Source organism: Trichechus manatus, unplaced genomic scaffold (genome assembly GCF_000243295.1).
Source record: "Trichechus manatus latirostris isolate Lorelei unplaced genomic scaffold, TriManLat1.0 scaffold00066, whole genome shotgun sequence".
Taxonomy (NCBI): domain Eukaryota; kingdom Metazoa; phylum Chordata; class Mammalia; order Sirenia; family Trichechidae; genus Trichechus; species Trichechus manatus.
Genome location: NW_004444002.1, coordinates 14,235,755 through 14,258,171, shown reverse-complemented (window position 1 = coordinate 14,258,171; position 22,417 = coordinate 14,235,755). Strand labels below are relative to the sequence as shown.

Sequence of the window (22,417 nt, the reverse complement as noted above, 5' to 3'; positions counted from 1 at the left end):
AGACTGGAGAAACCCCGAGAGTATGGCCCCCAGACACTCTTTTAGCTCAGTGGTGAAGTCACTCCCGAAGTTCACCGTTCAGCTGGGGAGTTGACAGCCCCATAAAACAAAACAGGACTAATGAGGCACAGCAGTCCAAGGACAAGGACTAGAAGGCAGAAGGGGACAGGAAAGCTGGTGATAGGGAACCCGAGATTGAGTGAAGGACAGTGTTGATGTGTTGTGAGGTTGTTAACCATTGTCATAGGGCAACATGTGTACTAACTGTTTAATGAGAAACTATTTGTTCAGTAAACCTTCACCTAAAGTACAATAAAAAAAAAAAGTTACTTGGGTTGGCTCATTTGTTCCTATTTGTATTCAATACCAGAATTTCCCTCAAATCTCGTTCCTTTTCTATTCTTTTCTCCTTTTTTTTTAGTAGAGATGCATTAACATTGTTCCAAAAGTCAGAGCTGTACAAAAAGATATATTCAGATTCTCTTTCTCCTGCTAACCCTATTACCACCCATGCCTTGCAACTATCTGATCTCATTAGTTTATCCTTCCTGAATTTTTCCTTCCTTTGCACTTTTCAATTTTCACTTAACCGTATATCCTGGAAACCCCTCCATCTCTCCTCATTGAAACCTTCCTCATTCTTTTGCCCAGCCATGTAGCACTCCATTATGCGGATGTGCTGCTATGCATTATTCAACCACTCTTCTATGCTTGGGTTTAGACTGCTTATAATATTTTATGATTACAAGCAATGCTTCAATGAATAACTTTGTGCATATGTATTTTTGTATTGTTATCGAAGTATCTTCAGGGTAAATTCCTAGGAGTGGGATTAGTGGCTCAAAATATAAACACATATGTAGTTTTGTTGGGTATGTCCAATCCCCTTCCATCCCACAACCCTTCCATAAGGGTTGTACCAAATCGACATTGCCATAACAATGTATGAGAGTACCCATTTCCCCGTAGACTTATCAACAGTGTTGTGCCAGGGTTGGGGTTGCATAAAGAAGAGAAAAAGCAAGGCCAGCCTCAGATGTGGGCACTGGTCTCTCATGGCAGGCCAGTCACCTCCTGCAGCTAGCACATCCCTTTTGTGCACAGGTGAGAGACTCTGTTCCCTCCTTGCCAGGAACAAATATAGAAGTTGGGTTGACCAGGTCCCACATGGTGTTCGTGCATGAACAGAACAGAGAAAGTTACTGTGTGCCCAGAACACGGAGTGAGGCTCTTCTGATAAGGAGAAGAAATAGGAAAATAGAGATAAACCCAATTCTAAACCTCTGCTATCAGAGAACTTTCCAGGCCCAAGGCCTCTGAATAGGCGGCCCAGATGGAAGCTGCAGAGGCCTTGGCAGACTGTCCTTCCAACAAACAGAGCGAATGTATTGTCAAGTTTTTTTATTTCTGCTACTGATAGGTGAGAAATGGTATCTCAATGTAGTTTTATTCTACAGCTTTATTTGAGGTATAATTGACATACAATAAACTGCACATAGTTAAAGTGTATAATTTGATTAGTTTTCACATACGCAAAAGTAAAACCCAAACCAGTTGCCATAGAGTTGACTCTGACTCATGGCGACCTTATGTGTTTTGGAGTACAACTGCACTCCATAGGGTTTTCACTGGCTGACTTTTTGGAAATAGATCACCAGGCCTTTCTTCTGAGGCTCCTCTGGGTGGATTCAAACAGCCAACCTTTCAGTTAGTAGCCAAGCACTTAACTGTTTGCACCACCCAGGGACTCCTTTACATATGTATATACCTGTAAAACTATTACTGTAATCAAGAAAATGATCATACCCATCACCCCAAAAAGGTTCCTCATGCCCTTTTGTTTTTTAATTCATCTCTCTCCCCATCCCCCATCCTCAGGCAACCATTGATCTGCTATTTGGCACTATAGTTTGAATTTTCTAAAATTTTATATAAATGGAATCATATACTAAGTACTTGTTTTGGCCTGATTCCTTTCATTCAACGTAATTATCGTTGAGAGCCATCCAAGTTATTGTGTGTAACAATGGTTTATTCCTTTTTATTGCTGAGGATTTGGGTGGTGCCAACAGTTAACTCACTTGGCTGCTAACTGAAACGGATTGCCATGAGTCAATCAACTTGGTGGCAACTGGTACTGGTACTGGTATTGCTGAGCAGATTCCATTATGTGGATATACCACAATATGTTCATCCATTCACCTGTGGATGGACATTTGGGTTGTTTATAGTTTTGTATATTATAAATAAAGCTGTTATGAACATTCATGTACACGATTTTGTGTGGATGTAAGTTTCCATTTCTCGGGTGAATATCTAGGAGTGGAATGGCTGAGTCATATGGTAGGTGTAGTTTTTAACTTTTCAAGAAACAGTCAACCTGTTTACCAAAGTAGTTGTGCCATTTTACCTTCCCACCAGCAGCGTATGAGAGTTCCAATTCCTCCACATCCTTGCCCACACTTGGTATGAACTGTTTTTAAAATTTTAGCTATTCTAGTAGAGGGTATGTAGTGGTATTGCATTGTGGTTTTAATTTGTATTTCTCTAATGACTGTATATTGAATAAGGAAGACCAAAGAAGAATTGATGCGTTTGAATTGTGGTGTTGGCAAAAAATATTGAATATACCATGAGCTGCCAGAAGAAAGAACAAATCTGTCTTGGAAGAAGTACGACCAGAATGCTCATTAGAAGCAAAGATGGCAAAGACATCATGGTTGGTAAAGCAGAAGGTCAGCTAAAAAAGGAAGACCCTCAACAAGATGGACTAAACAGTGGCTGCCAACAATGGGCTCAAGCATAGCAACAATTGTGGGGATGGCACAGGACTGGGCAGTGTCTCGTTCTGTTTTACATAGGGTCTCTATGAGTTGGAACGGACTCTAGGCACCCAACAACATAACAAAGGACTGATGATGATAAGCATCTTTTCATGTGCTTATTTGGCATCCATAAATTATGTGTCCAAATCTTTTGTGCCCATTTTCCCCTAAATTCATTTGTCTTCTAATAAATAGTTTAAGTGTTCTTTATATATTTCTGCTCAAAAGTACTTCCTTGGATAAATATGTTGTAAACCTTTTCTCTCAATCTATAGTTTTTTTTTTTTTTTCATATTCCAGTATTTTTTGAAGTTTTCATTTTGATGAAGGTCAATACCTTATGTTTTTCTTTTATAGTTTATGCTTATTGTGTGCTTATTTAAGAACCCTGCCAAACCAAGGTTTTGAAGACTTTCGTCTATATTTTCCTCCGGAAGTTTGTTTCAGCTCTTGCATTTAGGTCAATGATCTATTTTATGTTTTATAAATATGATGTGGAAAAATGTATGATGTGAAGAGCTGAGGTTCATGTTTTTGCATATGGCTATCCATTTATTGTTGCATATGCAACAACAGGCTCAAACATAGCAACGATTGTGAGGATGGCGCAGGACCCGGCAGTGTTTCGTTCTGTTGTACATAGTGTCACTGTGAGTCAGAACTGACTCAACAGCACCTAACAACAAATAATTATTCCTGTACTATTTCTTGAAGACTATTCTTTCTACGTTAAGTTGCCTTTGCAACTTTGCCAAAAAATCAACTGAATATATATATAGATATATATATATATATATATACTTTTTTCCTGGCCTCTCTTCTGTTCCATTGATCTATTGTTGTATCTTTATGACAATGCCACACTGTTTTGATTACTGTAGCTTTATAGTAAGTCTTCAAATCAGATAGTGTGAGTCCTTCAACTTTGTTCTTTACTCTTTTTCAAAGGTGTTTTGGCGACTCTAAGTCCTTTGCATTTCCACATAAATTTTAGAATTATCTTGCCAATTTCTACAAGAAACTCTTTAGGAATTCTGACTGGGATTGCATTGAGTTCATAGATGAATTTGTGGAGAGTGGTCATCTTAACAATATCGAGTCTTCCAATTCTTGAAGACAGTGTGTTGTTGTTAGGTGTCATCAAGTTGGTTCCAACTCATAGCGACCCTGTGTACAACAGAATGAAACACTGCCCGGTCCCGTGCCATCCTCACAATCATTGCTAGGTTTGAGCCCATTATCGCAGCCACTGTCAATTTATCTAGTTGAGGGTCTTCCTCTTTTTCGCTGACCCTCTATTTTACCAAGCATGATGTCCTTCTCTAGGGACTGGTCCCTCCTGATAACATGTCCAAAGTACATGAGATGAAATCTCACCATCCTTGCTTCCAAGGAGCACCCTGGCTCTACTTCTTCCAAGACAGATTTATTCGTTCTTCTGGCAGCCCATGCCATATTCAGTATACCTCTCCATTTATTTAAGTCTTCTTTTATCTTATTTCTTTATTTCATTTCTCTCAGCAATATTTTTCAGTGTACAGGTCTTACCTATATTTTGTCAAATTATTTCTCAGTATTCTACATTTTTGATGCTATTGTAAATGACAGTTTTTGAATTTTGGTTTCTGATTGTTCATTGCTAGTATATAGAAATGCAATTGATTTTTGTATATTTTGTTTGTGTATGTGCTGCTGCTGCTGTGTGCCGCCGAGTTGATTCTGACTCATAGCGACCCTACAGGACAGAGTAGAACTGGCCCATAGGGTTTCCAACAAGCAGCTGGTGGATTTGAACTGCCGACCTTTTGGTTAGCAGCCTGAGCTCTTAACCACTTCGCCGCCAGGGCTCCTAGTTTGTATATGTAGTCTTTCTAAATTTATTTAATAATTGTAGTAGCTTTTTTTCTTAGATTCCTTAGTATTTTCTACAGAGACAATTATGGGGGAGAAGAGACAGTACTTCCCTACAGAAGAATTCTAATTAATGAATGTAGAATGAATGAGGAAAATACAAAATCACCACTGGGCAAACAGCACGGTAATAATGGCTGCAGGCAAGATCCACTGATGGATGCTGACATCAACTGGCAAAAGTTGGAGGGGTCGGAATAATTGCATAGTCTCAAAGTATCTCTCCCAGGATATTCATCAATTATAAAGGGAAAAATAGTCACTTTTAAGTGGAGAAACCCAACAGATGCCACCCTAACCAAGTAATCAAGGTTAACATAATCAGTGACAAGATATATCAACATCATGTGCCCTCTGATATGATGTACATCATTTCTGTGGTGTTCTTGCCAAAAACGTATGACCTCAATCTAATCATGAGAAAACAACAGATAAACCCAAATTGAGACAGTCTACATAATAACTGAACGGCACTCATCAAAAGTGTCAAGGTCATGAAAGACAAGGAAAGACTAAGGAACTGTCACAGGTTGGAGGAGACATGACGACTAAATGCAATGTGGGATCCTGGATGGGATCCTGAAACAGAAAAAGGACATCAGGTGAAACTTTGGTGAAATTCAAGTAAGGTCTCTAGTTAGTATTGTACCAGTGATATTTTCCTGGTTTTGATAACTGTGCCATGGTATGTTAAGACGGTATCATTAACACTAGGAGAGGCTGGTGAAGTCTATTCCGGAACTCCCTGTACTATTTTTGCAACTTTTCTGTAAGTCTAAAATCATTTCAAAATAAAAAGTGAAAACATAGTCGTATCAGACAGTGAAAAGGGCCATGAAGAGAAGAAAACAGGTTAACCGGAAGGAACGTGACTTGGGGTGGGAGGAAGAATGGCTAGTAAACAGAGTGGCCAGGGAAAACTTCTCTGGGGAGAAGACATTTGAGCTGAGACCTGAGCAATGGCCATGGGAAGATCTGAGACAAGAGGGCCCCAAGCAGAAGCCACCATGTGCAATTCAACTGAAACTCTGATTAGTATTCAGAGCTCTCAAATATTGTCACAATGAAAGGAATGGAAAAAAAGTTAAGGAAAGGAAGTTCTACCGAAAAGCTACCAAGTCTGAAAGTCATTCAGTCATGGATCATAATGAGGATGCTCATTATGGAATACACCCCTATGTGTAAACAGAAAATCTGAAACTGAGTTTGGCAGTTTTGATCAGCAATGCTTGAAGTTACAAGTAATAATGAAAAGCCATTAAAAAATCATTACTCTTTCAAGTGGTTTTAAGAGTCTATAAAAATCACATTTAAAAATGGCAAAGAGCACATACGATTCTTCATGCCAGAGTTATTTTGTCTGAAGTTGTTCATGGGGTTGTAAAATAAGCTAGGAAAAGAATTTGAAGATCACATTAGAGGAACTCAGCAACTGTCTTTGAAAACGCTTTTCTAGTGCTACAGGAAGTTAGTTTACATTCTTAAAGATCAGTTGTGACCTCAAAATAACTGTTTTGAATGTACAAGTCATTTGGAATTACCACCTTCCACGAGCTTGATTATTTCCCTCTACACTATTAGAATGTTAAGTGGGCACTATAGGAGAACTGGCAATGAACTTAGACGGCAGGCTCTGGAAGAAGACTGCCTGGGTTCAGGGAGCGACATCACACACAATGGCGGAGGAGGAAGCTCTAGAGGTCCATCCTTCCACTAAAATTGCACTGAAAAGAGCAATTGGAGCCAACTATTTTGGAACTCTGGGACCTGGTGGGACACTAAACCAAATGGTTGAATTGGCAAATGTTTTGTTACATATATTTCACCAAAATAAAAATTAAAAAACAAAAGATTGCCTTGGTTCAAATTCCTACTCTGTCACTTATCAGCTGTGTGATCTTGGACAAATTATGCAACCACTCTGGGTCTGCATTTCTTTACCTGTAAAACTATGTGGCATGCTATTAGATTACACCACTCCAAATTGCCAATAACCAACCATTTTGTACCTACAAAAATGGTAATTTCATAGGCTTCAACCTAACAGAGGAAACCCTGGTGGCGTAGTGGTGAAGAGTTTGGCTGCTAACCAAAAAGTCAGTTCGAATCCACCAGGTGCTCCTTGGAAACCCTATAGGGCAGTTCTACCCTGTCCTATAGGGTTGCTATGATTCGGAATCAACTCGACGGCAGTGGATTCAACCTAACGGAAGATGGTAAGTACAACTGGAAAAAAGAGGAGTAAGGAGGCCCAGCTGTGCGAGGCAGGTTGCAGTATGAAATAAGAGTAGCCAGGGAGACCTCATTGAGGTGACATTTCAGCAAAGACCTGGAGGAAGAGCAGTCCAGGCAGGGCAACCAGCCAGCACAAAGACCTTGAGGGAGACATACCTAGTGCGTTCAAAGAACAAGGAAACCTGTGTGGTTGGTGTGGAGTGAGCAAGGCATAAGACTAGTAGGAGATGGGGTTAGAGAGGAAGTGGGTGAGGCAATGAAGTAGGGCCAAGTGGACCATTATAAATAAGGCAGAGGGAGCCATTGGAGAATGTGAGCAAAGGTAACATGGTAAGACTGTAGAAGAACAAGGTGGAAGCAGTAAGCAGGCTCATGCAGTGATCCAGGAGAGGTGATGGTGGCATGGAGGAGGGTAGTAGCAATGGAGCTGTGAGAAGTGATCAGATTCTAGAGTGTTTCTTTGTTTTTTAATTATTATATATGGAAACAGAGAGAGATAACCCCCCAGGTATCTATCACCCAGCTACTGCAAGCATCAATGAATAGCCACTCTTATTTCAGCTGTATACCCAACCACCTCCATCTTCCACTGGATTATTTTGGAACAAACCTGGATTCTGGATATATTTTTGAGTTCAACAGGATTTCCTGACAGATTGGATGTGGGATATCAGAAAAAGAGAGGATGACACCAAGTTTTAGGCCCCAAGTGACTACTAGAAGGATAAAGCTGTCATCGACTGAGATGGGGAAGACCATGGGAACAGGGTTTTTGGCGGGGAGAGGAGGAGGAGAGAGTTATTTTGGATACTATGCTCACATGTGGCAACACCTATCTCAACCTCACAGGGGTATGAAGATCAGATGGGGTAACAGGACTGAAAATGCTTTGTAAACCAGGAAGTACTAGGACTATAGCAAATTATTATTTAGTATTACTTAAGTTCTCCACGGTGCTGCTGGGAATTACAATGTGCAGTGGTTAAGCGTTTGGCTACTAACCAAAAGGTCAGTAGTTCGAATCCACCAACCACTCCCTGGAAACCCTATGGTGCAGTTCTATTATGTCCTATAGGATTGCTATGAGTCGGAATCGACTCAATGGCAACAGGTTTGGGGTTTTTTGCTTTGTTTTTAAGGCATAAATATAGCTAAATGGCTCACAAGGTTGTTAGGCCATACCTCACCTGGAGCAGAGAAGGTATTAAGAGCTTTGGTTAAAAACGTTTCTTCCTGCTCCAAGAAAACAGAAGGTTTTGTTGTACACAGCTGAGATTGCAATCTGGCCAGTTTAACAGAAAGTCATGCTATTTTGGCATACCCATCCATTACCCTTGAGTCGATTCTGACTCACAGGGACCCTACAGGGCAGAGTAGAACTGTCTCATAGGGTTTCCAAGGCTGTGATCTTTACGGAAGCAGACTGCCACATCTTTCTCCCACAGAGCAGCTTGGTGGGTCTGACCTTCTGGTTAGCACCTGAGTGCTTAACCACTGCGCCACCAGGGCTCCTTAATTTTGGGATAGTAAAATGTAATAAAGTATACTGTGGGTCTGAGATTGAATGTCTCTGAAGTAGGGAAGAAATCTGCTAGCTCCACCAACCCATTCTACCAGATAATCATTATTTGCTGTTTGGTAAAGATTACAATTAAAATAGCTACTAAAATTTAACAGACAAGGAAAAAGTAACCAGCAGAAAAACTACACTAATTTGTAGAGAAATCATAGGCATGCATAGTTTCTTTTAAAGAGACGGCCTTTAAGGATATGTATACTAAAGAATTGAAAAAGTGGTACAAGTTTTTTGGGATTTATTTATTTATATTTAAAAGGAACTGCTGAGAAAGGTTCACCAGAAAGAATCTGAACCAGTGGGAACGTTCAGTTAATACTACTGAAACATTACTAATGTAGTTCCAGGACATATGGTCCGGACACAATAAAACCTCTTAGATGTTGTCACTGATATGGAAACCGACTGCTTCTTAATTTCCTAAATACACGGCGGTCATAATGAACCAGATTCAATCACTTCTGTTCTTTTGTGAATATATAAAAATTAAAATACCAATTAAAAAACTAATATATCTTCTCTTTAAATGTTTCTTACAGATACAATTTCAATATTTTCTTTTATTAGTGGCGTGGTTTAAGAGACTTTCATCCACAAGACAAACAACAATCCATCCAAAGGGAACCGATAGCCTACAGGCTCATAGTGCAAAAAAAGAGTTCAAGACTGCAATAACGGACATTTCTAACATACAAAACAGATAAAATTCTTAGAAGGTGCATGCAAAAAACTCTATTAAGGAGATGGTTACAGAACTAGAACATTTGATCATTTTACTGGTGATGTATGTCAATGGAACTCCAGATGTTTCCAAACTCTAGCACTCAACTTTAACCGTCATCTTATGCTTTGTATTTGGCTTTTCCAGTTTCACTAATGACACAGACATGCTAGAAAATAAAAACACAGAAAATCGCATTAGAAAAGTGTATTCTGAAATGAAAGACAAGAACAGCATTTTACGTATCTTGGAAGAATCGTACTGTGCTGCAGGGGTTCTTAAAAAGCAAACAGGTGATAAGTTTGTACTCTAGGCCATTACAGGGGTGGGGTATACCGTGTGTGTCTTTTGAAAACAAAGTAGTAGTTTGTCCCATTAGTTTGATTTTTTGTCTCAATATTTAACTTTGAATAACAAAGCAGGAGATTTTAAGTATATCAAAGTGGGGGCTAGGGTAAGAGTGAAAAAAGATTGAGTCAAAATTGCTTTAGACTGTACTGTTTGCGCAGTCTTCCTAATTTCCCTCCACCATCTTCATAAATGCATGGGACTCCTGCCCCCAGAGCAGGATGCAGGTATTTGAAGGAGAGTGAATTAAAAGACTTAAAACTAGTTCATTTATTTCTTATTTATGACCACATTTATTATCTGAAATAATAATGGGACAGTTATTCTATATTAAAGCTGTTCAACTGTTTCAGCCAGCAAGAAGTGTCACCCTAGCCTGGCCAAGTTCCAGCTCTAAGGACATCGGTACTTGACTAAAGCTTTATGTGACTAATGGGAACCATCAGTCTGTTCAAATTATGAGATGCTGGGAAGAGAAAACAATTCTTCTCTTTCCTCAATTTTTCTACGGGTTTTGAAAAATGAAGGTTAAAAAACGAAGTATTACTTACATTCAAATCCCTGAAGTATTCATTATAGTCAAGGGCATATCCTACAACAAACTTGTCTGGAATTTCAAATCCAACAACTAAAAGGAATCACAAGTCATCATTTTAGATACAGAAAACATCACTTTCAAATCGAATACTTGCAAATGCGCCTTCTCTACAAATACTCTCTGAAGTCACTAAACCATGTCACATAAAACCTGTTTAGGTTAAAGATGGTTAAATGATTGACAAAAAGTAATTCACTTACAGTCTGGTCTATAGCCAACACTTCGGGGAGTCCTCTTCACCAGCAAGCTGTTAATTACAAAATGTGACATGAGACACACGGAGACACTCCAGGGCATTAGAAAAGAGAATGTTAGTCTTGCCAAACACTGTTTCATCTGCATTTAGCATAAGATGGTCAGCTTAATGCAGCCAAAGAAAGACTACAAAACAGAGAGGTAAATCACGGGGATCACTGGGGAAGGGGCAGCAATGAGCTCACACTACAGATGAGGCCCCTGATTGCATTCTACCTGCAACATGGTATCAGGTTCTGATAGCTCCACCCTGGTAACAGCCTCCACAGAAGGGCAACTAATCAGCGGGATGGATGCGTGGGGGGGGGTGCCAAGGGGCAAAGATAAATAGATAACGGCTGTCGGTCCCAATCTCTGGAAATACAATCCCCAAAGCACAAAGGCATGAGGGAGGCGAGCATCTCCTTCAAGCCACACTTCTCATACTTGCTTGCCAAGAGGAACTTCAGGCTACAAAATAACTAGCAGGCTAAAGGAGCCAGTAATTCTTTTTGAGAGCAAAAGATGCAGAGGAAATGAGCCAACTCTACCAAAACCTAATTTTGTTAACCTAAATGCTGCCTGTTGGAAATTTTCAGCCAATTTAAAAAAAAAAAAAAAGCTGAAGCCGTAACGCCCAGGCCACACCCGTGACCAACTACATCAAAATCTCTGGTGGTGGAACACAGACACAGGTTTGTATTTTTTTAATCCCAGGTGATTCCCGCGTGCAGCTAGAGTTTTGAACCACTGGCCCAAGTCTTAGACCCTAAGGGAGCATCTAATTAAGTCCCTCATGATTCCCTTCCACTAATTAGATATAGGATACACTTGAACTCAATTTCCATTTTGAAATACAGGCATTCCCCGGGTCACAAACAAGATCCGTTCCCAACTGTGTCTTTGAGTCGAATTTGTATTTACGTTGCAACATGTGCACACAGTTCTTATTTAGCCTTCCTTTAGTGCAAGAAATGGGGCCGTGCTGGCACAGTGGTTACGAGCTATGGCTGCTAACCAAAAGGTCGGCAGTTCGAATCCACCAGCTGTTCCTTGGAAACCCTACGAGGCAGTTCTACTCTGTCCTAGAGGGTTGCTATGAGTCGGAATCGACTCGACGGCAATGGGGTTGGGTTTTTGTTTTTGTTTTTGTTTTTTTTTTTTGGTTTTTAGTGCAAGAAAAGGCTCAAACCCTTTTCAACAGTTTAAAACCTGCACATGCAGCAAGTGAAGGTGACTGTAATGAAGAATTTGTTGCAAGTAGGGGTTGGGTCAATTGTTTCAAAGCAAGGGCAAATTTACACAACATTAAAGGGCAAGCAGGAGCCTAAATTGGACGTTTGTAACTAGGGACTTACTGGAAACCAAATCTGTCACACCAAAAAAAAAAAAAAAAAAAACTTTCCCTCCACTTGAACTCACTCAGGAACATTCCAGAAAAGGTATCACTAAACAGTGCAAGCTGTACTAAGAAAGAGTTCAGGGGAATGCAGCACCTCATATGCATACGGATCTGAGTGTTTTAATACAACTGCATCTGTAAGGCATGATTTTAGCTGGCTTTCGAAGCAATTTCCATACTTTAAATGGGTAACTACTCCCAAGAAGATCTGCAAATGGCCAATAGGCACATGAAAAGATGCTGAACATCATCAGTCATCAGGGAAATACAAATCAAAACCACAATGAGATACCACATCACATCCACTAAGAAAGCTATTATCAGAAAAACAGAAAATAACAAGTGTTGGTGAGGATGTGGAAAAATCGGAACACTGATACATTGCTGGTGGGATTGCAAAACAGTGCAGCCACTGTGAAAAACAGTTGGTGGCTCAATAAGCTAAACAGAATCACCTTATGACTCCACAATTCACTCCTAGGTATACACCCAAGAGAACTGAAAACAGATATTCAAACGAAACTTGTACATGAATGTTCATAGCAGCACTATACACAATAGTCAAAAGGCGGAAACAACCCAAATGTCCATCAATTGATGAATGGATAAACAAAACGTGGTACACCTGTGCAATGAAATCCAGACATAAAAGAATGAAGTCCTGATACATGCTACAACATGGATGAACCTTGAAAACATTAGGGATGCGTGAAATCAGTCAGTCACAAAAGGACAAATACTGTAGGACTCCATTTATATGAAATATCCAGAACAGGCAAATCCATAGACAGAAAGCAGGTTGCCAGGGGCTGGGGAGTGACTTGCATAACTATAGTACATTATCACAACCAGGAAACTGACATTGGTACAATCCACCAACCTTCTCAGGGTCTTGCCAGTTTTACATGCACTCACTTGTGTGTGTTTAGTTCTTCGTGATTTTATCACATGTAATTGAACTGTATTTCATCACATGTACCACATGTAACCACCACCACAATCAAGATACAGAACTGTTCCATCACCACAAGACTCCTCCTGCTATCCCTTTATAGTTACATCCACCCACCACCCCCCTGGCAACCACTAATCTGTTCTCCATTTCTGTAATTCTGTCGTTTTAAGAATGTTGTATAAACGGAATCATATGGTATAGAACCTTCCAAGACTGGCTTCTGTCAGCAAAATTCCCTTGAGGCCCATTCAAGATGTTGCATCAACAGTTTGTTCCTTTTTATTGCTGAGTAGTGGTCCATGGTACAGATGTACCTCAGTTTAACCATTCACTGGCTGAAGGATATCTGGGCTGTTTCCAGGTTTTGGATATTATAAACAAAGCTATTAAACATTCCTGTCCTGGTTTTTTTTCTTTTATAGCCATTAGTTTTCATTTCTCTGAGATAAAAGCTCGTGAGTGCAACTGCTGGGTCATACAGTAGTTGAATGTTTAGTTTTGTAAGAAACTGACAAACTGTTTTCCAGAATGGCTGTACCATTTCACATTTCCATCAGTTAATAGTCTTTATTTAACTTACCCACAGTCACCTGGATTTTCTCCTATCCTTTCTTCTACAAGTTTTACAGTTTTGCATCTTATAATTAGTCTATGTTCCATTTTGAGTTAATTTTTGCATAAAGTTTAAGATCTGTTTCTGGGTACAATTTTTCTGCATATGAATGTCCAACTGTTCCAGCACTATTTGTTGAAAAAACTATTCTTTACCCACTGCCTTTATTCCATCGTCAAGATCAGTTGACTACATATTCATGGGTCTATTTGTGGACTATTATGGCCCACTGGGAGAGCCCTGGTGGCACAGTGGTTAAAGCACTCAGCTGCTAACCAAAAAGTCAGCAGTTTGAACCCACCAGCTGCTCTGCAGGAGAAAGATGTGGCAGTCTGCTTCTTTAAAGATTTACAGCCTTGGAAACTCTATGGGGGCACTTCTACTCTGTCCTATAGGGTCACTATGAGTCAGAATCGACTCGACAGCAGTGGGTTTGGTTTTTGGTATGGTCCATTGATCTTTGTGTCTCTTCTTTCATCACCATCACACAGTCTTGATTACTATAGCTGTCTAGTAAGTCTTAAACTTGGGCAGTATCTGTCCTCCCAACTTGATTCTTTTTCAAGAAAGAATATTCTAAGTCTTTTGCCTTTTCTTATAAACTTTAGAATCAGTTTGTCAATATCCATAAAGTAGCTTGTTGGGATTGTGAATGGAATTGCATTGGATTTAGTTTAAATTGTGGAGAATTATAGCCAGCAACACAAAATACCTCTTGCACGAGACAGTCTATCTCAATTCCACAGCATATTCCAGAAAGAGGCACAAAAGAATAGTCAGAAGACTATACCACAGTAGGCTGACAATTAAAATCCTAAAGAGCATGTAGAAAAATAAGCAAGTGTACTGACTGGTTTATAGAATATTACTCAGTACCCTAGAATGTATCCTTTATACACTTTCATGCCTGTCTCAAATCTAGTTTAAAGTAAAAACTCACCAAAGCTATCCTTGCGCCAGCTATCAGAAAAGCCCACAAGGACAAACTGCTGACCTATGACTCATTAGCAGACTTACTCCAACTCAAAGATGCTCAACAGATACTTTGATCCTTTCAAAGGGGTTTACAAAACCCAGTTAATCATTTAGGGAAAAAATAAAAGTTGAATCCCTATCTGACCCCTTACACAAAGACTGCAGATTGGGCAAAGATTTAAACATAAAAAATGAAATAGTAAAAGTCTAAAAACACACCCCAAGAATGTTACCCTACCAAAAACTTATGGTTGTAAAACATGAACCCTAAGGTAGGCTGCCTGGGCTCAAATCTCACCTCTGTTGCTTACTACCTCTGTGCCTCTGGGCAATTCTCTATGCCTAAGTATCCTTATCTGTGAAATGGGAATAATAGTGCTACCTCAGAGTTATTGGGGGAAGAAGCTATAATCAGGGATAAACACAGGTAGAAATAGTAAAGTAAAGGCTAACATAACAGTACAGGCAGAGCCAGGAGGTGAGGCTGGCTTGGAAGAAAAGAGGAGGAACTGTGAAACTGCAACACTGATACAAGAGAAGGTGCAACATACAGCACTACTGCATCACTCAATTCCAGGAGCTCCAGGTCTTTAGGGCCCACTCCTCGCCAATCTCCTTACCCGCCCCCCCCCCACCTTTTTGGCGATCTTTGGTCTCAATTTTTTTATTATTGTAAAGATTCATATATATATATATATATATATATGACACAACATTTGCTTGGTCTCCATTTTGCAAGCAGGCCTGAAATCCTCTGCCATGTACCCGGGACAAGCTGATACAAACAGCATGCTGAGAGACCAAATGCTAGTATCAGGCAAGGAGGTGACTGCAATGAAGGGCTTTATGACAGAATTATTTACAAAAGACGTTTACTGAGTCTTATTTGAGATTACATTATCTTTTGAAGATAAAACAAGAGCCAAGAACATTTACCCTTAGAAAGAAGCAGTCATTTACTCCTCTTTCAGATGAAGAAAATTACCCTATGTCAAAATGTCACACGTACCTTGCAACCTTGACCATCTTTGGATTATACTGCCTGACCAAGGAAAGCAAGGTTTGCATTGTTTTGCCAGTGTCAATTATATCCTGAAAAATAAGAAAAGACATTTAAATGGTACACAAAACCAGACAGCTTTAAATTCAGGGTCATTGTATAAACACAAAACATCAAAGACACAAGTCTAACTGGAGTAACACCATTTATCCAGTGCAGCAACTCTCACCAAAATTCATACACTTAGATAGTCTGGAAATCTGGAAATCCTCTGGTCCTCAGCAAATAGTAGGAATGCCAGTTCCCAGGACTGGATTTTGCAGACACAAAGAGGTCAGTGACAGCAAATTTGAAATACACATGCAAGTATATACATGCACGTTTTATTAGTTATGATGCTGCCCTTTGTTACAAAAGATATTTTAGATTTTTTTCCCCACAAATTCACGATAGTGGTTCTCTCCCCTCAATTCTCCAATACAGGTGGGTTAACAGACCACACTTTGAAAAACACTGTTTTATAGCATCCTAAAAGGCATCCTAAAAAAGACAAAACTCATATCTGTTGCTGAGTCAATTCCAACTCATAGCGACCCTATAGGACAGAGTAGAACTGCCCCATAGGATTTCCAAGGAGCGCCTGGTGGATTCGAACTGCTGACCTTTGCTAAGCAGCTGAGTGCTTAACCACTGTGCCACCAGGGCTCCAGAAATTTATCCTACTAACTGCAAATTAATAAGGCTTTACTATAGAAAATGACTTTACATGAAAGTGCATCTTAGCTATTTAATCAAAAGTAGGCAATTATTCAAAACAAACCCATCTCTTACAGGGAAGAGATTTCTTAAATGATAATCCTAACGCTCCTCCACGAAAATAGTCTTTAAAGATGGTGTAATGCAGTGCTTCCCAAAGTAGGGTCTGTGAGTCACAGAATCATCAGGATTGGACTTATGAAAAATACAGACTTCTGGGCTGTGGTAGGCAGAATCCTGAGATGGCCCCCATGATTCCCGCCCCCTGGTATACATACCTGAAATATTCCCTCCCCTTGAGTGTGGGGACCTATGAATATGACGAGCTAGCCACTCCCTTGATCAGGTTATGTTATATAAGGCCATCTTGGCAACTGGAGACAGATTCTCCTGTAGGTTTTTTTTTTTTTTTTTAAGATGGATTTTTACATTTACATGTGTACGCACAGGCCTCTATCACATGTTCAGCATCTAGCACACTGCTCAACATATAGCAGGCCTTAGGAAATACATGCTTTCCTTGATCACTGTACCACCAAGGTTCCTGGGCATAACAGTAAATGGAAAATAGTATATAACTTATGAATATTCTTTTGTATGTATCAAATATTGCATAAGACAAATTTAAATAAGTTACTAAATTGCACATAAAATATGATTATTAACATGTTAAAAAACAAAGAAAAATCAGGGAAATGCAAATCAAAATGACAATGACATACCACTTCATACCCATTTGTTATTGTTATCGGCCGTTGAGTCAGCCCACTTATAGTGATCCCGTGCACAATGGACAAAAAGCTGCCTGGTCCTGTGCCATTCCCACGGTCACTGTTGTGATCCACACAGTTTTCACTGGCTGATTTTTGGAAGTAGATCACCAGGCCTTTCTTCCTAGTTTCAGTTTGGAAGCACCACGGAAACTTGTTCAGCCTCACAGCAACACAAAAGCCTCCACTGACAGACAAGTGGTGGCTGTACATGAGGTGCAGTGGCTAGGAATCAAACAGGGTCTCCCACATGGAAGGTGAGAGTTCTACCACTGAGCCACCACTGCTCCTTCATGCCCACTAGGATGGCTATAATCAAAAACACAGAAAATAACAAGTGTTGGCAAGAATGTAAAGAAATTGGAACCCTTGTACGGTAGTTCTTCAGAAAGTTAAACATAGAATTACCAAATAACACATCAGTTGAACTCCTAGATATATACCCAAAAGAACTGCAAAAACTTGTACACAAATGTTCCTAACAGCACTCTTTGCAACAGCCAAAAGACAGAAGCAACTCAAATGTCTATCAACTGATGAATGAATAAACAAAATGTGGTATATCCATACACAGCCATAAAAAGGAATGAACTCCTGACACATGCTACAACATGGATGAACCTTGAAAATGCTGTGCTAACTGAAAAAGAAGACAGAAACAAAAAGCCACATATTGTACTTTCACGTATATGAAATGCCTATAATAGACAAATCCATCATTAGTGACAGAAAGCATACTAGGGTTGCCAGGGGTTTGAGGAGGGGAGAGTGGAGAGTGACTACTTATTGAGTGTAATGAGTTTCCTTGTGAAGTGATGAGAATGTTCTGGAACTAGATGGTAGTGATGGTTGCACAATATTGAGAACGTACTAAATGCCACTGAATTGTACACTTTAAAAATGGTGAATTATATGTTATGTGAATTTTATGTTAATTAAGAAAATAAAGGTGAAATAAAGACAAAGAAAAAATTCAAAAAAAAAGAGACTGGTAGGAAATACACCAAAAAATTTCCGTTATCCAGTTTAAAAAAAAATTAAATATTCTTTACAAAAAAGTCTCACTCCTTTATTGCACAAGCCTATCATTAGAATTAACGATTGTGAGGATGGCGCAGGACCAGGCAATGTTTCATTCTGTTGTACACAGGGTCGCTATGAGTCAGAACTAGCTCGATGGCACCTAACAAAAACCACCATTAGAACTGATAAAAGAGGAATTTCTTTCTCTGGTTTACCTTTTGAACGGTGCATACTAAGTTAGAAAACCCCCAACACTATATTAGAAGTAAATGTAGAACTTACTTCAACAATCAGGACATTCTAGAAGACAAAAAAGAAATGAAAATCAGTTCAGTGAGTCAGTGTTTCCAATTATAAGTCAAATCGCATCTTAACAAACCCTAAGGAATTATGCAAATTCTTTAAGATACTTTACTATATCAAACACTGTTTTAAACAAGTGGGCCATCTGTTGGAATTTGGAACTCTTTATACTGAAAATTTCATTGCAATGGAATTTTTAAAAATAAAATTTGACCCATATGTTCATTTTTTAAAGGCTTTCATTACTTAAACTGGCAGTCTAATCTTAGACAAGTTACGAAATTTCTCTGGGCCTCAGTTTCTCATGTGTAAAAAAAGGAACTTAAACTAGTTGGTCTCAAACTGTAACATTCTAAGAACTGTAATTTGTATAGTAACTCCAAAATCATGCAGTTACTTACCATATGGAATCCATCTAAAACTCGTTTTCTATTGGGCTGAAATTGATCTGCATTTTCTGAATTTGTCCACATTCTTGGACTAAACTAAAAAAAAGACACTAATGCTTCTTCCCACCATAAGCCCTCACCCCAAATTCTGTATCTCAGAATTTTACAGCTGGAAAGATCCATCCAAAAATTACTTCCAAAGTAGAGAAGGGTCCTATCTGTTCTTATGCCACTTTTAGGAATAAGGCAGCATTTCGCATACTGGTTATAATCATTGCCACAAGAGTCATGCTGTATTTTTTATGTGTTGTTCTGTCATATAACTATAGCATCAGAATTTTAATGTTCTATATATTCTTCTGGGGCCCTGGTGGCGCAGTGGTTAAGAGCTCGGCTGCTAACCAAAAGGTCAGCAGTTCAAATCCACCAGCTGTTCCTTGGAAACCCTATCGGGCAGTTCTGCTCTGTCCTATAGGGTTGCTATGAGTCGGAATCGACTTGACAGCAACTCCTAAGCCAGTGGTTACCAAGACAGGGCACACAAGCTCCTTTGGGTTGCAAGAAGAAAATATTAGAATGTTTTTTAATCTCACCTTGTTTAATCTATATTTTTACATGTGTTCTACTCTGTCATATAGGGTTGCCATAAGCAGGAATTGACTCGATGGCAATGGGTTTTTGGGTTTATATATATATATGGAGTAAATGCTCAAAACATTTCTTTTTGATTGGGCATGCAAATAAAAGTTTAGCTAATCACTGCTCTATGTATTAAAAGTAAACTTACATGCTTCCATGTCTTGAAGCAGTTTATCAGCAGAGACAAGGGCTCTTGGAAGCCTGAGCAGTTCCAAGTAAAGGGTGAAGGGAGGCTAGCCTATAACTTTTGGCCAACAATTCACACTGCTTCACTCTCTGACCCATCCTCAGTGAAACAGTGCTGCTACTATAGACAACAGCAGTCTACTGGGAGCCTATTTTACAAGCAGGAAAAAATTACTTCTTATTCAAAATGGGACTCAGGATAGGGGAAGAAAATAAAACAGATACAAAAAAAAATGGGAGCAATCCAAAGGTGCACAGCAAATGAGTAACATAATTAAGTACTATTATCACACCCAATTTTTATAGGGCCACAGTAAATTTTAATTAGAATGCAAATATATTAATACACTGAAAAAAGCCACATGACTGTTCAGATGAATCCCAGTACAGTGCAAGGTGTAAAGACATTGGCGTTAAATATTTTTTGGCTCAAATTGTGGCTCTGCCACCTAACAGTTGTATGACTTTTTCTTATCTACAGGGCAGGGATGATAATACCTTCTTCATAGAGCAGCCACAAGAATTAAATGAGATGATATACCATGTTTTTATGCAAATAACACGCACTTTTTACATTTGTTTGCTGGCCGTGCCCTCCCCCCACCAGGTATTTTCCTAAGCGTTCTGTGCTAATTTTTTTTTACAGCAACATGTGGAAGAGGATTGGCATGGTGGTGTTTGTAAGGGTGCCTCACAGGGGGAGGCTGTGGCCAGCAAATGAACGCAGAGGGCGCACGTTATTTGCATAAAAATATGGTAGTAATGCAGCAACAGATCTCAAGAGGTTAGTTCCGCTCCTTTCCTCATATCACAATTAGTATGTTCCTTCTCAAAAGACACTGAAAGTTAAATCTTTAGAAAACTGGATATTATCAATTAACGGACCAACCATTATTTCACCACCTACTATGGGGCTCTCAAGCTTGTCTCTACCCTAGCACACCTGAAGGATGACTCAGCCCAATCAGTGACTGTGGGACTCTACTTTGGAAAAACAGCATGGAATTAGGAGACAGAAAAACTGAATTCCAATCTTGGCTCTGCTACTAACTAGCAGCAATGCCTTACAAATGGCACACAGAGAGGTTAAGTAACCTACCTAAGGTGACACAGTTAGGAAGTACTGAGCTAGGATTTGAATCAAAGCTGTCAGACCCCAGGACCCACATTTTTAGCCACCTCATCATGCTGCTTCTCTACCTTTTAAGAAACTATGTGAATCTACTTTTAAAAAGAGCTGAGTTTTTCCCCATATGTAAACTAGATTTCCTAATGAGGCAAACAGCAGGACTTGGAAATATGGGCTTTTAAGTTTAATGTTGGATTCCATTGCTTCTTTGCTATGTGACCTAGGTAAAGATGCTTCAAAGGGTTAAATAATTCTTGTTTAAGTGCATATCTGGCTTAAAGCACTCACTATGCTGTGTAAACTGCCTCTCAGTGATTGACTGAATGCACAGTTACTAATTAAATGACTCTAGGTATGAAGTGCTTCTTTTCTTCAGGATACATACCTTTCCAGTTAAAGTTGAGAGATCATCTCCACCAATTACTTTTATGTCCCCTGTTGACTCGTCATTCTAATAAAAATGAAAAAATATATATATATCTACTTGTGTATACACACACAATTCAAACTATCAAACAGGAATTAGAAGATTTAAGAAGTTAGCTATCTAATGTCCACAGCATTATGATATATGCTAAATGATATGAAGTATAAGAATTATGTTTCTAGAAATGAATGACTAGGTAACTTTCAGCTAGAGATTAGTATAAATTGAAACGTCCTAAGTGGCCATTATTGATGCGAATGTTTTGAAGAGTCCGAAAAATAGGGTACACCCATTTTCGAGTGGGCAGTACTACAGCAGCCACCCGTCTTCAGTCACGGTTACTTCTGAACTGTGAGGGAAGTTATTAGCATGCCAGGTACCTGGTTCTGGCCCTGTACCATTCCCATGAATCATCAAGTTGCAAGGGCTGGTCTGTTATCACACCCAACCCCCAGGATATGTCCCTTAAAGTCTAGCCCAGACCCAGGTCATCTTCAGCATGGTCCAAGAAACCAGGCCTGGTCAGTAGTCATTTAAGGCATACCTCTTAGGCTCTCGCTTTTCCACTCTCACAGAATCCAGTAGAAACCCTTTATAGGAGTTTCAAAAAGGAATGCTCAACACCCACTATAGGTGATGGTGACAATGACCATAATTTTGCTGTGCTGGATTCAAGATAGAAAACTGGGGTGAAGGAGCAGGTGAAGGAAAGAGCTTAGACTTGCCCTAACAGAGAGCAAACTATGCCATAAAGCTACAGCCATTTCAATGGTGCACTACCAGCACAGTAACAAAGAGACTAAGGAACAGAATAGAGCCCAGAAACAGGCCCAGAAATATATGAGGATTTAGTATATGATAACGATGGTGTATTTCAAGTCAGTAAGGAAAAGATGAATTACTCAATAAATGGTGTTTGGTCAACTAGTTAATCACTTGGGGAAAAAATAAATTACGGTCCCTACCTCACAGCATACACAAAAAGAAATTCCACATGGATTAAAATCTAAATGTAAAAAATAAAGCCATAAGTAAACTAGAAGAAAATACAGGAGAATATTTTCACATTCTAATTGGAAAGGGTAAAATCTAAGCATGACGTGACCCCAAACTGAAAGCAAAGATTTGTAACAAATATTCCTATTATACACTGGGCTCCAACAAGAAGAACCCAATAGGAAAACGGAGCCTGAACATAAACAGGCAATTCACAGAAGAGAAAGCCATAACATATAAAATGATTTTTATCTACTGTTTACTCATCCACACTGGCAAAACTTAAGCCTGAGTATGTTGGCAAAAGCGAGGGGAAACAAGTACTCTCATTGTTGGTGAGAACACAAATTGGTACAACCTGTTTGGAGAACAACACAGCAATACCTATTAAAATTGTCAACATGCA

At 39.4% G+C, this 22,417-nt stretch overlaps 1 protein-coding gene across 1 annotated transcript in view; it reads right to left on the bottom strand.

The window, feature by feature from the left end:
• Positions 1 to 8,771: 8,771 nt before the first annotated feature.
• HPRT1 (hypoxanthine phosphoribosyltransferase 1) overlaps positions 8,772 to 22,417 on the bottom strand; it is a 29,380-nt gene continuing 15,734 nt past the window's right edge. Inside the window, exons 4-9 of the mRNA XM_004379641.2 lie at positions 20,974 to 21,039; positions 18,225 to 18,242; positions 15,403 to 15,485; positions 10,415 to 10,461; positions 10,168 to 10,244; positions 8,772 to 9,437 (exon numbers count right to left, since the gene is read on the bottom strand). Coding sequence (XP_004379698.1) covers positions 9,390 to 9,437; positions 10,168 to 10,244; positions 10,415 to 10,461; positions 15,403 to 15,485; positions 18,225 to 18,242; positions 20,974 to 21,039 — 339 coding nt within the window. The 3' untranslated portion in view covers positions 8,772 to 9,389. The remainder of the gene's footprint in view (positions 9,438 to 10,167; positions 10,245 to 10,414; positions 10,462 to 15,402; positions 15,486 to 18,224; positions 18,243 to 20,973; positions 21,040 to 22,417) is intronic.